Source organism: Strix aluco, chromosome 19 (assembly GCF_031877795.1).
Source record: "Strix aluco isolate bStrAlu1 chromosome 19, bStrAlu1.hap1, whole genome shotgun sequence".
NCBI lineage: Eukaryota > Metazoa > Chordata > Aves > Strigiformes > Strigidae > Strix > Strix aluco.
The window spans coordinates 13,821,218-13,837,812 of NC_133949.1; the positions used below are offsets into that span (position 1 = coordinate 13,821,218).

Below are 16,595 nucleotides of genomic sequence, written 5' to 3' on the forward strand. Positions count from 1 at the left end.
ACTTCTATGGAAAGGAAGTAACAGTCTGAGAAAGGTTTTCTTAACAGGTGCTACGAAAGAAATCTTTCAATACGTTTGTATTATACAACGAGTCCTCCACCACGCAGCTTCCTTCAGCTTTGTCATTTCTCTCACCATCACCATTTGTTTCTCACAACCCTCTCCATCAAAGCATTCACTTCTAACCTCCATAACTTTTCCCGTCTTACGCTGTCTTCTGTTGTCCTTCAACTACTCTTCTCCTATGCTTCTTTTTAATACCCACTATCCTATTTCCCCATGTCTCAAACACTGTGATGTAACAATCTCCAGAAAACTGAATGAAAATTGCACTGCCGTGTTCAGAGTCTGACCTGAGCGAGACGGTAGGGTAATTTAATATACGGAGTCCAACAAGGCCGTGTCATGTGTCAACAGCTCGAGTGAAGATCAGCTTTCAAGATTGAATGCATCAAAAAAATACTTCTGATATTCTAAAAATCTGGAGGGAATCATCTGAACCGAAGGCTTCAAAGCTGACATACGTTCACTTATTTTATATAATGGAACTCTATAAAAGTTTTTGCTATCATTCTTTTCTTATTCCTACAGCTTCTCCAAATTTAAACACTCTGTTAATTAGAACATATTCACAAAATAAATCAAAAAAATTATTCAATCCACAACTGAAAGAAAACAAAAGAAGAAGTAAGGGCAGCACATAGAAAACTTATTTTAACATCAGTTGATTAAAATGGGGTAGGCAGAGGTATGGCTGATTACACAAGCAACCCCACGGGACAGGCAGTGACCTTGTTTACCACTACTCCTGGGAATGACTGACAGCCCATACCCAGCCTCTATATTTCAGGCCTTCTGAAAGTTAATATTGTACTAACTTACTGCACAATGCTTAAATGTATACTATCACTTATTTTCTTAGAAAGAAGGAGCTTTACTGGGCTATCATAGTACCTCCCCAGGCAAATCCACTCCCAACGCATGAGCATAATGCAATAATTAGAAACAAAGCTCACAATACCGAATCGTGTATTTTCATAGTGATTACAAGAAACAACTACTAAAATGCATTTTGATCTTCCTAAGGCTCTTTTTTTTTTTTTCCTAGTGCCCCGTTCTCAGTTGTGGTGAGTTACACCAGGAACAACGTGTATATTCTTGTGCATCTCACTGCATTAAATTAAACTTCAACAGTGAAGTGAAACGATAATAAAGCAAGACTACCATTACTGCAACAGGAACTTAACCCAGTTTCATGCACACTATGCAATGTCACAGAGAAAACATACCATTATTTGAAGGACAAGACTTAAGTATTTAATTATGCTGTGCAGGGAGATGGCAGAAATAAAAAACCAGTATCATTAAACAATGACAAAGAGCAGCAGTACTGAGGAGGTAAGGGTCAAAATAAATTAGAAAACTGGTCTGTATTTGAATTTTTTTTGGTTGAGAAAATTAAGGAAATAATGTAGCAACAAACAGAAATGAAAAAATAATAAAATTATGGACTACACAATATGATTTATCAGATCCACACAGACTCAACTCTGTCTCCCTGAGTCGTCAAAACTGATTTCAGTTTTGTAGAAAAACAACGGCAGAATCTGGGCACAGTGAGACATTCATGTAGGGTCCTTCAGCCAGAGTAGCTGCTCTCTATTAATAACTGAAATTGCAAACGCCACTCTGCTTAGAGCTCCATCTCCTCAAGATAGTTAAGCTATTTCTAATTGCAGCAGTTTCTTATTGTCTGCTTTCATCAAAGACTGAGCAACTTCCCTAAATCAATCTTTATTATTTCAAGACTGTCCCCAGATTCTTTCCTAGAAATAATAAAGTCTCTCTTCCAGAGACTATTTCAGTAATTGCATATTGCCTACTACATAAGTATGTCAAAAGATAGGAAGAAATGTCTATTAACCGTGGAGATGTACATCAAATGTTTGTATACTATTCAATGTTTCACCACCTGGACACGGTACGTGACACAACCTTGAACAGTCTCTATGAAATCACGTCACAAAAACATTCATGCATTCCCTAGAAAAGTGTAAAATTGCACATGTTCTGTGGCAGCCCATGCTGGAATGTTTTTATCATGGCCTCTGTTTACCTATGCTGACTGGAGTCAGTTATAACAGCAGTTTGAGAGTCAGAATAACAAAAGTCTGACAGCGTAAAAGATTACAGAGGACTCTGGCCACCAGCCCACTGATGCTATCATTACGTTTATTTGTTCTAGGTTGAGATAATACTGTTTTCAGGGATTTTTTTTTTTCTGTTTACAATTTCAGATCAAAGAGAAAGGATCATCAGGTGACAGTCTTAACTTTCATCTGCTAGTAAATGAGCTTCCTCGGTTCAGAACGTGCTATACCTTTATTAAAAACCTTCCAAAATGCTCTTGGGTAAAAATATGAGTGCAGTAAGTGTTGACTCACAATGCAAGAGCTGTAGGACAAGAAAATGTATCCCTAACCAAAACGTACACCACATACACATGCACATTCTTCCCCTTTACAGCTGAATTGTGCAAACTCGGATTCTCCGAGAGCTTCAGTGCTCTCCCTGGTATGGCTAAATACAACCAGTCTTGCAATGAACCTTCATGATGTAACCCAGCACATCAAACAGAGTGGGTTTTGTTCTCTTAAGTAAAAAAATATAATCCTAAGGTGTAAGTGGCACTTAAAGACTAAAAGATACTAATCCAGTGTAACTGAAACAGTGACTTCTGTCTGTGTTTGCAAAAAGTAACTTTGCATGTTGTGACCTTGGGACTCACATCACTCGAACCAATGAAGTATCTGAGCACTTCATATTCTTTCATGGTCGTTGTTCTTGCAATTCCCTTGTGAGACAGAGGTCCACTTTCCATCTTAACCCATCTTCATCTGAGTCACACAAAAAAGTCAGTGGCTTTGTTAGGAACTGAGTGATCTTCACAGTCCCAACTCAATGTTTTATTCAGCAGATAAGGCTTCGTCCTATATTTGCTGCTCAAAGTCAGCAAATACAACATAGATTTGCAATAACAACACTGTGAAACTCAGTAACACTCTGTTTCATTGTTCAAAGCATGCAGGAAGAGAGATGGAAAACCACGTTATGAAGACTAGCTGTGAACAGTCAGGGAGAATATTATTACTTACCCTTAACTCTGTATCCAGGGAAATGCAAGCTCAAAAATCTATACCTTACCAAGCCCAGTACCTCAGTCTCCCTCTGCATCATGACGCCAACACCAAGCGGTCTGGCAGGGCAGACAAGCCCTCAAAAGAAGACCACTAAGAAAAAAACCTGGAAGATGGCTAGCAGATGCCTTTGGACAACAGCCCAGGGACAAATGACCGTCAGTTGTTCAGAAAGGGCCTATGATCATACATTGAATATATATGGAATAGCAGCACAATCTGCTGTGAGCAACATTTCAGTCCTGGGAAAGCTTATCTTGCGGAGGAACCTGAAAGAGCCTCACCCCCTTCTCCTCCATCCAGCAGAAATGTTACAAATAGTGTAAGTAAAGCTATTGGGATAGACTGCCAATGCAAATACAACACTCCGTATTAAAATCAAAGTAGAAAGTCTCTATTTTATCCCATTCATTAATGGTATGATTTCAGTGACACTGTCTTGTAGGAGTGGCCAACTCATGGCAAATATCTAGTGCAAATTCTGCTTTGGCTAAGGACAAGATCCTGATGTCCATGAAAGGAGACAAAACCCCTATAGATGGCTTTCCAACCAGTCTCTGTATTTCAGAAATACAGGTCAGGAAAAGGTAGAAACGGTCTTTGAGACTGAAATTTCTCAACCCCAAACCAGAATCTGTCTGGAATTTAGAAAAATTCATGCATGATGGAGCATATATTCTTTAGTTTTATTAAGTCAAAGTAACCGTATAGCTAATATGTCTGACTCAGTAGGACATGTGGGTGACTTAGAGACACTGCTTGATTGCAGTAAATCGATCAGAAAACACCATTATTAAATCACAACACTTGCTTCTTTTTCTTTAATATACATTAAGCAACTTAATCCACTTAAGATGCTTCTGTATACAAATGACAGAGGGGACTTGCTGTCACCTTCTCTTAGGAGACAGATGAGAAATACCAAGCTACTGGTCTGCCCTCCAACCACTAAAGACAAGGTAAAACAAAGACTGGGAATCCTGCAGCCCTGCGAAAGAGGATACTCCAGGGCTGATATCCCAAACTGGGTGAAATTACAATTCAAACATTGCTGTAACACCAGATATACCTGTCAATATTTGAACACCAATATATATGGTTCCCACATTTCTGTTCCCAGAGCAGAACTGGTATGCCAGGTATTCCACAGAGCATATACTGCAGACGCAACACTTATTGGAAAAATTGGTCTTACGGTGTACTACTCCATGTGAAGTCAATTTGTGCAGAAGCAGCAATCTCATACAGGGAACTTCTGTGTGTCCGGGAGCTGAGACACAGCCACTCAGACACAGTACGTGAAACTTTTATAAACATTACCAATGCACCAGTTCTTTGTCCGTGAACTAAATGGTCTTATCAGTAATAAGTATTTGCAAGAAACACGCTAATGGATCATAAAGCAAGAAAAGAAAAATCATGCATCACACTGTGAAAGAAGGGTATTTTGGGAAATGTGTGGTGAAGCTCTGTCGGCCAGAATCTCACGTATGAAAGCAGATGATTTCAGTATGGACACTAAAATACCACATATAACAAGGACATAATGATGATGTTTAAACAATTTATAATGGGCACTAGCTAAACAAATTTTGACACTGATAATCACTCATGTCCATCAACACAAATTAGAACTTTTTATAGCTCCAGTACAGAAGGTGACCTTTAAGACCATTGGCCTTGATTCACAGTTAGCTTTAAACCAGGGGGGAAAAAAAAAGAAAAAAGTCTGGTTGCAAATGTAAAAATACTATTCTAAGCAAGAAAGGAGGTATAGAGGCTTCCAGTGTGTGTCTCAGAATATCTGCATTGAGAATTTTAAATTGAACAGTCTCCAAAATTCTTATCTAATGCTACTCATACATGAAATTTACGGAACAAAAGAGTAACACCACATACTACTCTTCTACTAATCAACTACAAGTACTGTTATTCCAAAAGAAAAAGTAAAGCCATCCATCATATTATGTAAATATTTTAAATGACAGATGTGTATTGAGAGCCACAGCTACAATGTGATATTGTTGCTGGATAGGTTAATTATCAAGGGAGTTGTGAAATCCACCAACACGCCTCAGACTGGTTAGAATTTTCTCTATTTTATACTATTCCAAAAGCTATACTGTTCACATCCCAAATGAAAACTGTGTGGCCAACTAGGAAAAAACTTTACTATGTTGATTCTGAGAATTTTAATGCAATGCTTTCACAGAGATGTTAATACTATATCCCAAAAAACATCTATCAATAAGGTCTATTCTCTAAAACATGTTATGTTTGGTTTCCAATGTATGCCTTCAAAACAAATTTATCAGCTGTGAAAAACAGAAGAACATCTTTGTTCCTAGTGACTGGAGTCCTGTGCTTTGGTTTTCAATAGATTATAGGTTATTTCCCATTTTTTGTATGAAAGTAGAACAAATACAACTCTAAAGCACTAAACCCATTATAGTACATGCTCGAATAGGTGACAGAGTAGATGTATCACTGTGTGACACAGATCTCAAGGCTCTTTATATTATTTATAAAAATTACTTGTAAGTACTACATATGTTATCCCATATGGACAGTTTTTCCTAATTCCCTCTCTTTCCACATTGGTTATTCTTTCCTATAGTAAACCATTACACATAATAGTAATTATACTTTTCCAGAATGGTAACAGCAAAGCTTTAGAGTATTGAAACTACTGGTAATTTAAATTCACACATATTGAAATGTTATCAACTACGACTGCATTAAATAAAACTTTCAGATTCCACTTGTTACAAAGGTAAGGCAAAAAACTTAAGGGAAACTGCGCAACTCACAGGCAAAAAAAAATGGTTTGAAGGAACTATAATCACGGTACCACAATAATCCAAGCTTCCAGTGTCAGGGTCATAATCACAGTGCCTGAGGCTTCTCTCTGTCACACTAGTTTACATCCGCCAGACTGTCACAAGTCTGTGCTTTCAGTGTGTAATTGCATCAGCAAGTGCAATACTCATTTCTTACCCTGTGGTGACATTTTTATTTATGTATTTAAAACAGGTTCTTCAACAGTTACTCAATGCTACAAAGGTGAGGCTCCCCTGATGCCTAAAAGCATTGCAATGAAGGATTCAAGCACAACACGCTGCACTGCTTCTATCACAGCGATGCTAGCAAAAGTGATCTCTCACTTTTTTCCACTTTATCAGTAAATCAGTTTACTGAGCATTTTTTAAAATATGATTTCAGACTTTTTCACCCTATGCTAATAGCCTAATTTAGTCTTCCATCTTTAAGAGTAGGATTTTTAAACTGGGAAGTTAAATACGTATCACTACAGTCTCCAACAGGTTCCCCCACTTTGCTAAAGTGCAGATGAAAAGTTCATCACAGTCTTTTGATTAACTCTTCCTTTCAGCTCTTCAATTGTCTGTTTTTGGCTTTTACCACTGAAGTCAAGCAAACCCTGACAGTTGCTTCACGGGCACTAGACAAATGTTTAACATGTTACATGAGAAAAGGTTAAGTACAAACACAGCTAATAATCTGGGCTCTTTGGAGGTAGTGTCATATCTGAATAAATCTGACAGCACCTCATTGTAAAGGGCAAGAATTTATTATTGTCCAGGTTAAACGCTGTGCTCTTATCCTTTCTGTGGCTATAACATAAGAAAGGTTCTTTGTGTGCTGAAACAAACATTAAAGTGCCAACATACACAAAATGTATAAGGTGTCTGGGGATTATTCTTCAGCAAATAGTTTTAACTTACTTTGGCTTCAGTCTCTCCCCTGTGAAGTGTATACAAATGATGGACGGCACTTTGTGATGATGACCAAGGATGTGTCAGTATTTGAAAAACATGGAAATCATGGCCTAATGTGTCAGTAGTGACCAGCAACATCCCTGGGTAAAAAAAAAGAAAAAGAAAAAAGAAACACAAAAGCACAAGAGATTAATCACTGCAAAAGAAGAGGCTTAAGAATCTCTATCTAAAAAAGCTAGCATGGCTTACATTTTGTTTTCGGGAAACAAAAGAAAACAGTTGCAGAAAATTACGGAATTGAAAGGATTCACTTCATAAAAATGAATCAGAACTTCAACTGAAATCATATTGACAGTATTACTGCTTAAGTATTACAACACAAACCTATAAAAGCCAACTGAAAAATCTGGGAATATTCCTAATAAAGTTGAGAACTTGTGTGACCAATATGAAGCACTGAAGTGATGAACGTTAGAGTGAGACCCCAAAATGCTCTTCACTGAGAAAGAGCCAGTATAAAAAAAGATTGGTATTTCTACAACAATAACTTTTGGAGGAAGAGACATTATCAAAACCCAGCCAAAACAACCCATACCAAAAACAATCCTGAAGAAGCATCTTTCTTATAAACGTACATGAAAGAAACTGTCTGATTTATTGCTTGAAAGGCAGCAAATCAGAGTTGAGAGCTTTCAAGTGAAATATTAAATTAGGTACTAACTTCATTGAAAACAGGTCACTGATGGATGTATTGAAATGATTAAATTAGAAGATCAGCAGAATCACAGTAACTTATATATGCTATTTACTTTTTTCTCCCACTATATATCAGTTCATAAGACAGTTTTTAAACATTTACAAACATATTTGAAGTAAATGTGCCATTAAAATTTCAGCTTTTATAACAAAAAGTAAGTATTTTTTTACATATAAGAAAAGTATGGCATTATGGCAGAATTTAGGATGACAGTAAACAAACCAGATTTATTTTTCTGTATAAAAATGTCCGTATCAGCATGCTTATTAATGAAATTTAAGAAGTTATCACCCAAAGTAATCCTCCGACATTTAATTAACGTCAAGTACAAAGTTATTTTAGCAGTTTAATAGCTACATTGAAGTGCCTTTAAGTAATTTTCAAGGTACCCATCTATTAAAGAAAACCAGGAATTTCCACATAGCTCGGTTGTGTTGATTCTCCACATAAAGCATAAATGAAATCTTTTATCCTTCAGGAAGAGAACCTAGGTCTCCACATTTTTCATGACACCTATTCAAAGGATAAAGGATTATCTTATTTCTGTCATAAAGGAGAGTTCACTTTTTCTGTTTATTTACAGATGGCTCCACAATTCACCTTTCCCTCTTCTGCTCGCTGCTGCTAAACAAATACATACAGTACAAGTTTGAAAGCTCTCGCATGTTACCACTGAGGTCCTGTATCATATGCCACTTTTAAAATTTTAGAATTAAACTGGAAAAAAAACCTTGTGTACTAAGCAGCAGAGAAACACTCTCTTAGTAAAGACTAAATTTAAATAACTCTTCTACTGAACTACTGTTACAACATCACTAGACTGATATCCTGAGAGTTTTCCCTCCTTGGCAATCCTGGAATGCCCCTTCCCTTAAGTCCAAATTGAACAATTTCAGCAGCCAAAGCCTTGCCCTTCTGGGCCCAACATCACTCCCCAGTGCCTCCTCCTCCGAGGCCAAAGCAGGTTTGTGAGCTCACGTCTCGGCTCCCGGGAGGAACAGCCCAGTCTGAAGCCTCCAAACAGGATAACAGAACATCGTTGCAGGCTTCATGTGAGCAAAACTCTTATGAAATAAGGATCTTGTGAAGGTAAACGAGTACTTTCAAGACTATGAGGCCCAGCAGCAGTAAGGTACAAAATCGGAGAGGAATACAAATTGCACTTAGAGACAAAATTGCCTACAAGTTTCCTTCTTAGCTTGACCACTGAGGCTGGTAGGGCTTGGACAGAGCGCGAGCCCACCCACACTGCACACAGCCATTTCCTCAAAATCACACAAATGCAAAATCTTACATCTGACCTCAGCAAGATTCCCTCCAGTAGACATACTTTTACTGTTACAGGCTGTTACCTCGATTCCGAGTGTTAGAAATGAAAGAGTTTGTTATGGAGCTAAGAAATCCGTGAGGGCATTTGGGTATTATGTTTGGGCGGTAAGGCATGTGAGTTGAGGTTGGTCTGGATGTTAATGTTGGCTTAACTGGCAATTTCCTTGATTTGTAGTGACTGTGTTGATAGGAAATACAGCTAAAGTTGCTCAAGTGCAAGTCAGCCAAGTCTTTAGTGTGGGACTATGCACACAATTTGCATTAATTCTGTTCTGAAACATCACAAAATACACTTCCCTTCTAGTGAAGTGTGCGGTCCTCAATAATATATAGCGTTTCCAGTGGAGAAACCTGGAAGCAAATAGGGGTTTGTGTGTAGCATTAGGCTGCCACTATTACTGGAGCGAGGATATTCCAAAAGATCTGATTCAACACAGTAAGGATTTATTTTCTCTATTCCCATGATTGCCTCTCCTCACGCATTAGATAGCTTTATCTACAAATTGAGTGTGCTCTTGGTGCTTTTTGAGCTCTCTCTTATTCCAGATGGAAAGGACCTCTGGAGAAGGAGAAGCTGGAAGAGATGAATACATAAGGTTTCTCTCAATAGTGAACAGACGGCCTCAGCAAACCTAGATTTTTTTTTTTCTTCCCCCAAAGTGCTAGAAGTCTTTTATAAATACATACGCAGAGCTGAGTGCACCCAGAGATCTGAGCACAGCATTCTTCATGTGTATCCCATCACATGGCACAGTGCAATGAAGATCGTAAAAAAAACTTTAAACGAGCCAAAAATCTGTCTGGAAGCTGGAGACAGAAAGCTGCATAATAATCATGAGCCAGTGAAAACACAGGAATTACCATACTGCGTTGTCCATCAAATCTATCGGTTGTTTAGCTAACCAGTATCTCGTTTCCAATATTGGCTAGAAACGCAGGTGTCTGCGGATGGTGCAATAAACCCCACAGTACGCAGACGTGATAGAATTTTGCCCTTCTCCTCACAAAGATTTTTTCCCAAATCTGTAATCTCTACTTAACCCAAGCAGGGCAGTGCTAGGGCGCTCGCTTTGGGACCATACACCACACCATATGTCACACAAACCCATAAAGCATACGGTGTTACCTGTTTGTTCTCTGATGACACACACCGTGTCCGAGCAAAGGGAGCTGTGAAATGTGCTCGCCTATCTGCAGGTCTGATCAGTTCCATATGACGGACATAGTTCTTGGTTCCATAGAAATGTGCGTTGCCTTCGGGTTTTGTGGTTTTTTTGGGGTTGCTGGTTTTTTCTGCTTTTGCTAACTTGAAGGAGTACAGAGGTGAAAGATAATACATTCGTGGGTGGAAAGGAATTAGCTTAAAAATAGAAGGATGGGTGGTATCTGATCTGGCAATTTTGCATGCCTAATCTAAAATCCTGCTGTCTGTCACTGTTTAGAATAAACGCATTTTATTAAATGGAAGCTGAGGAAAAACAGGCCCTTCGCCTATATTAGCGACAATTTTTCAGTAAGTTAAAAGAGGACCTTTTATACTCACATTTGCATTTGAAACACAAATATATACTTGCAGAACTTGTATCAACACCGAGGTCCCAAGCACAATACCGCAGATGTGAAAGAACATGTATTTATAAAACAGCGTTTTGAAGTATCTTTCTTACTACTGTTATTCAAACAGTAAATCACTGCTGGTTTAGAACATTTGACTTGGGTTTTGGTGTGGTACTTTCCAGCTCTCATTACTTCACACTGAAGAATCACAGTTTTCAATTATGACAGCTCAGCCATTTCGCTTCTCTCTCCGGCTCCCTGCAACAAGAGGCCGCTGCACCCCTCAGCAGAAATACCTAATCCCAGTGGAGAAACATGAACTTGAATCTTGGTCGTTACCTCACTTTCACTTTCAAGTGCAGGAAACTTCAACTCAGCTTTCTAAAAGACCTTGTGACAGTCTTCCCAAAAAGTTGTTTAGACAGAAATATGGGTTAAAGCTGTCACAAGTTCAGTCCAAAATGTTTTCTCTTATGATGTACTTTATGTATGAATAATCATAGATGAAAAGTGAATAATTCTCAAGGATTTCCTGCTTATTTTTCAAACTGGCATTAATCCCTGTTTAACAGATAACATCTGAAATCAATTGAAACTCTTGCATACGCAGAACCCAGTGGAAATTTATGTGTAAAGCAGATATTACTTAGTATGTTCCTCGCTGCAAAAAATCCTGATTTTGCTTATCCATAATATGAGGGGTGCAGCTAGGTTAAATTAATGACTGTTTTACCGTGTGGTTTTTCAAATCCACAGAGATGATTAAAATCCAGTTTAAAAGGAACAGATACCCTAGATGGAAAAAAATTACTGAAGCTTTGTTTTACCTGACAGACACATTTGCCCTAATTTACAGCTTCCTACTTTTCATGCATTCTGTTTGGGAAACAATAAGCTTCTTTCAGGATAGAAACATTGAAAAATACAGAAAATATATGCATAAAAGGAAAAACTAGTACAGATGTAGACTGTGGGTTAAGAGCTATTTATGCAGTATCAGAAGACTAAACCAGACTCTGGCCTGGCCATAAACTAAGCCCACGCCCTAAATGAGGTGCCAAGCCACAAAAAGCATTTGCGTCAACTGGGAATACAAGGAAAAGAAGGACTTCTAATTATAGGGCCTGGAAGCGGAAGCCCAGAGTGATTAGGAGTTTAGGCGCTGCTGTATGTTTATCTGGGAGCTTCCTCTCGCTCACTCTCAGCCCGGGTTTGATAGATGAGGGTTGGCCTAAAAGGGTGGGATTGGAGTTGCTGATGGTACACAGAGTTCTCCACAATCCGAAGGAGACGGAGACGGAATACTAAGGCTTCTGTGGCCTTGTAGGAACATAACTCTTTTCAACTAGGCGTCAGCTGGTTAGCCCAAACGGCAAAATTAGAGAGCAGCAAATCTCAGTTGGGTACTTGCTATAAAATCTAGGAAACCTGAGCAGCCTAAGCATCTCCACCACATCCTATTTATAACACCTATCTAATTGCATAGTTGTTTATTATATGCATACAAATGAAGTAAACACAGTTTCACCTTGGGTTTAAGTTTCATGAGCAACTTCACTTTAAATAATGCCATCTTTCAGAGTAACAGAAGGTTTTTTCCGCCTTCCAAAACAATGTCATTCTGTAATTACACACTGAAGAACTCAACACGTTCAAGCTGTGTTGGATTTGTTTTAAAAACATCAAGGGCACAAATGTTAGGAAAGCAGGCACACATCTGCATGGAGGAAACATACATCCCCGGATATACTTCATTTAGGAATGCAGCTCTTCCATTTCCATACACGCAGAGCCACAGAGACCTGTAGAGCCACTGCACAAATACGCTACTTACACGAACAGTGATAAAAAGAAAAAAAGAACAACTCAGATTTTATTTTCTAAATATGAGCACAGATACCATGCAACGTTAATATTATGCTTTGTAGGTTTTCAAATTACAGGATCAGAGAGTTCAGCGGAACCGCGCTGACGTTCCAGTCGCTCCCGATTCTGTCCCCACGCATTTCGCTCGACGTTCCCACTTTCTGCACGCTCATCCTACAGATTCCTGTTCCACTGCAGCTCTCTTGCGAAAGCAGTTGTGTACGTATCTTGCTAAGATGTGACATAGTTTATATGGTCCATGGTTTTATGAAACATATGACCCGACCTATGAACAGTAGCTTTATTTATATTCACTTAACTCCTCTCTGAGGCTGATGCTAGCCAAAATACAGCCAAATATTGCTGCTACTGAGGCATGTATACTTCTAAGTGTAGCACATATGCCATAGTTACAAAATTTGGTGTCAAAAAACCTTAACTAAATAAGGAAAATCTGAACTTAACAACAAAATTCACCATAAAATAAACATGAGTACATAAAGATAGCCAAAATATTAAAAAACAATATTAAAAAAGACCCAGCAAGTCAAAAGAAAGAGAAGAAAAAAAAATATTTTGTGAATAAATAATCACCTATGATGGTACTCTGGAGATCTCTATACACTGTAACACACTTAACACAACCCGAATATTGGAGCTTGGGGTGGACATTTGGAAACTGTCCGACATTTACCATGTCCAACAGATGGCTCAGCAACATGCTTTATATACTAAAAAACCAACCACCAGTTTCAAACACTAACTGACTACAGCTGATGGCCCAATAGATACTAAAAAACTTTATCAGGACGGGTTTCTCCCTCCCAAAACTAAAGGACACACACTGAGGGCAGCTGAGTAAATGAGGGCAAAAGATCAAAGGGAACAGACTCCCTTCTCTTTTAACCCTGCTTGCAATTCCTCCAAAAGGGATACGAATCCACAGCCACCACTGTTAAGTTTGTGTTTTGGGGTTTGTTAGTTGCAGAGACTGCAGTAAACATTTTTACTGCTGAAACATATTATCATGTTCTTCTCTTTTCATTGGAATAACAATAAAGTAAATGTGACAGAGAGAGGGTAAAATCCTGACCTCCCTGAAGTCTACAGAGCTTTTGCCACTAACCTCAAGATGGGAAACAATTTTACCCTTTTTATACAGTTGTACATCTTTAATCTGAGAGGAATTTAGCAACTCGTTAAGAATGCCTGCTGTGCGAAATGACTGTTCTGACAAAAATTTTAATATAGTTTAGAATTATAAATCTATCATGTATCGAAACAATACATTCAACAATAGTGATACCCAAAAAATCAACATTTATGAGTGTGCCCACACTTTCTTCAACATATTGAGCATTATATTAAAATTCACCCCATTTACCTGCAAATTTGACAAATTTTAACAAAATATAACTTTTCTATAAAAAGATGATCATAAAAAGGTGACTAAAGAACCATCCTTCAATAAGCTGTGACATTTTCTGAAGTAGTGTAGACAGCAACCATGGATAATGTTAGATTAGGACAACTGTACATCTTTAATGCTTAAAGAAACTAAGACCCTAATACTACTCTTAGAAGCGAGGAATAGGAGACTATGAAAATTACTGAAGCTGTTAGAAAAAATTACAGAAACAGGACTTGCTGAAAGAGATAGAAGGCCTAAGACCATCCTCCTCAAGGGCTCTTATCAAAGCAAGATTTTTGGTAGTAATGAAAAAACCTTATAAATGGTACATAGATGGAAATCAATTATTTATGTACGACTCCTGGCTGCAGCAAAGGTAGGTGCTGAAGCGCAATGATTTAATCACACTTCTCCAGCAGTACAGCATCTTATTTGCATGAAGACATCAATTTGATGGTAGCAGACAAACATTTCCTATCTTCTCCCTCTCCTCAAATATCAGATCTTCAAAAGAGGAAACGGGCTCTATTCAAACCTGCTAGCAACTTCTGTCACTAGCTACTACTAAAACCTGATTTGGGAATAAATTTCTTTGGCGATAATAGGTTAAATACTTCAAATTAGAAAAAAAATATGAATCTGGAAATTTTCTAAAAAGTTAAGTAGCAATGGATTTAAGCTATTGATAATAATATATTTCTGAAATTTAAGAATAGGATAAATAATGCACTGCAAATCACAATACTGGCCCTCTTGTAAATACATTTCTCCCACCCAAATAACATGATGCTATATAGCACTGATGACAGGATTTCATAGGCATTTCTTCTCAGGTTCAAGACCATGTTCAGGGTGCTTCCGGGGTTAAACTCATAGAAGACAAACAGTGATTTTATTTAAGGCTGTTTTTAAACAATACTAAACTAAATCACAGCTACCTGAAATGTAGCAGTTATTTAACAGAGGATTTAAATTATGAAGAATTTCCCAAGTTTTTAGTATATCTTAAAGTATCCCACCTTCAGGTAGGAAATGCTCTAGACTTTGGCAAATATTTCTATGACATGAAAATCAGTTTCCTGCAGGGAAGCATTTAAGAAGAAAAAAAAAAAAGAAAGCAGAATGTACACCATCGGAATTAAAAAGTACAGAAGAAAACAGCATTGAAATTATTTCATGAAAAGGGCATTCTCACTGATGTCAACCTGGCTAATCACGGTGAGGAGACAATTTGTCACGATTCAAAGCGTACTTTCTGTTAAAACAGACTAGATTTTCTTCTCTCTGCAAAGTCCTCCTATTTACGTTTTTTCTGCTAAAAAATTCCAATGCTGACACTTTTCCTTCAGAAACAAACCATAAAGCAATGCTAGCAGCTATAGATCATAAATTATTTCTCACCTTCTGGCCCAGCATATGTGATATAGAGACACGATTTTTGTAACTGCAATTCATCAGATATGATGCTGTTATGTGAATTTTAATATATTTGTCTTCAAAGGCAGTAATTCAAGTCAAAAAACAAAAGTAAAAATAAACAGAGAAAAACCAAAGAATTATTCTGTCATTAAATAATTACAGCTCATTTTACTCTAGATGACACATCCAGGAAGGTGATGTTCCAGAACAAGATTAATCTCGCAAACTTGAGAAGGAAGTTGCACTCATTATAAAAGTCCAAGCACAGGCGAGGTGCTGGTTGCAGCCGTATCAGTACTGCAATAATTTAGCTTATGCAGCACTTGCCACTATAAAAGGTATCTCCAAGCCTCAATCTACATGTTTAATAAAAGGCTGATTGTATATCTTAGGCAGGAAAAACAGAAAAAAAAAATATTTCTGTTAATCTGTGAGGCACCAGCAATGCTTCCCAACAAGCACATAAGGTATTTTTCTGCCCGCTTGCTCTGATCAATGGGGAAAACTTCTGCAGAGACATTCCAATTTAAACCTCTTTAACTATTAACTCAAGGCCACCATCACATTTCAATATAGAACATTTAAATAATCAGGGGAATTTCAGGTCCGTTAAAGGTGCAGTCAGGCATCCAAAGGGGTATACAGTTTAATCTGTTTTACTGCTGGCCCAACATTAATTTTCTCGTTATTAATGGATGGAAAAGCTCTTTTGTAGCCAAGGAAGCGTAATTATTTAAAATTTTAGATGTGTTGCACTTCACAGCTCTCAGCTGCTAAGCTGGCAGGAGTAACACTTCTGGAAAGCAGATCATTTATTTACCACATTTAAAAGAAAAAACCCAGATATTTATAAAACAGCACCATGTTTTAGCTATTTACTAATTCGGTATCTTATCTGAATAGCTTCTCTCTTTGACATTAAAATTACTATAATTAAACAACAACAAAATCAAAGTACAAAAGCGAACTGAATCTGACGTGTCATTTACTGGTTTCAGCAATGGATTAAGATCAGGGATCCTGTGCAATATTCTTCCACGGCACTGAGTTACTGCGTGACCTCGAGTGAGTGACAGCTTCTCAGCCCTTCAATTTTCCTAAAATTAGCTTTCAATCCCTAATATTAAAAGTTTGAAGTTCTTACAGTTCATTTGCAACATACCCTGCTTTTTAACCTGTCCTCTTCTAGTAAACTGGAGTCGTACCCCTAGCTTTGATTTCTGCTCTTTGTTTTCTATACTGTTTGCAAACACCTCTTCTATCCTCTCTCCCCTGCACTGCTGGAATTATGCCACCGTTCGTTCAGTCAGCTACCACAGCTT

General features: G+C 37.9%; 1 protein-coding gene across 18 annotated transcripts in view; it reads right to left on the bottom strand.

The window, feature by feature from the left end:
* BCAS3 (BCAS3 microtubule associated cell migration factor) overlaps positions 1 to 16,595 on the bottom strand; it is a 372,112-nt gene that overhangs the window by 256,495 nt on the left and 99,022 nt on the right. For all 18 annotated transcript variants that reach the window (XM_074845789.1, XM_074845793.1, XM_074845795.1 and 15 more), the window contains exon 14: positions 6,941 to 7,074. In XM_074845789.1, the coding sequence (XP_074701890.1) occupies positions 6,941 to 7,074 (134 nt within the window). The remainder of the gene's footprint in view (positions 1 to 6,940; positions 7,075 to 16,595) is intronic.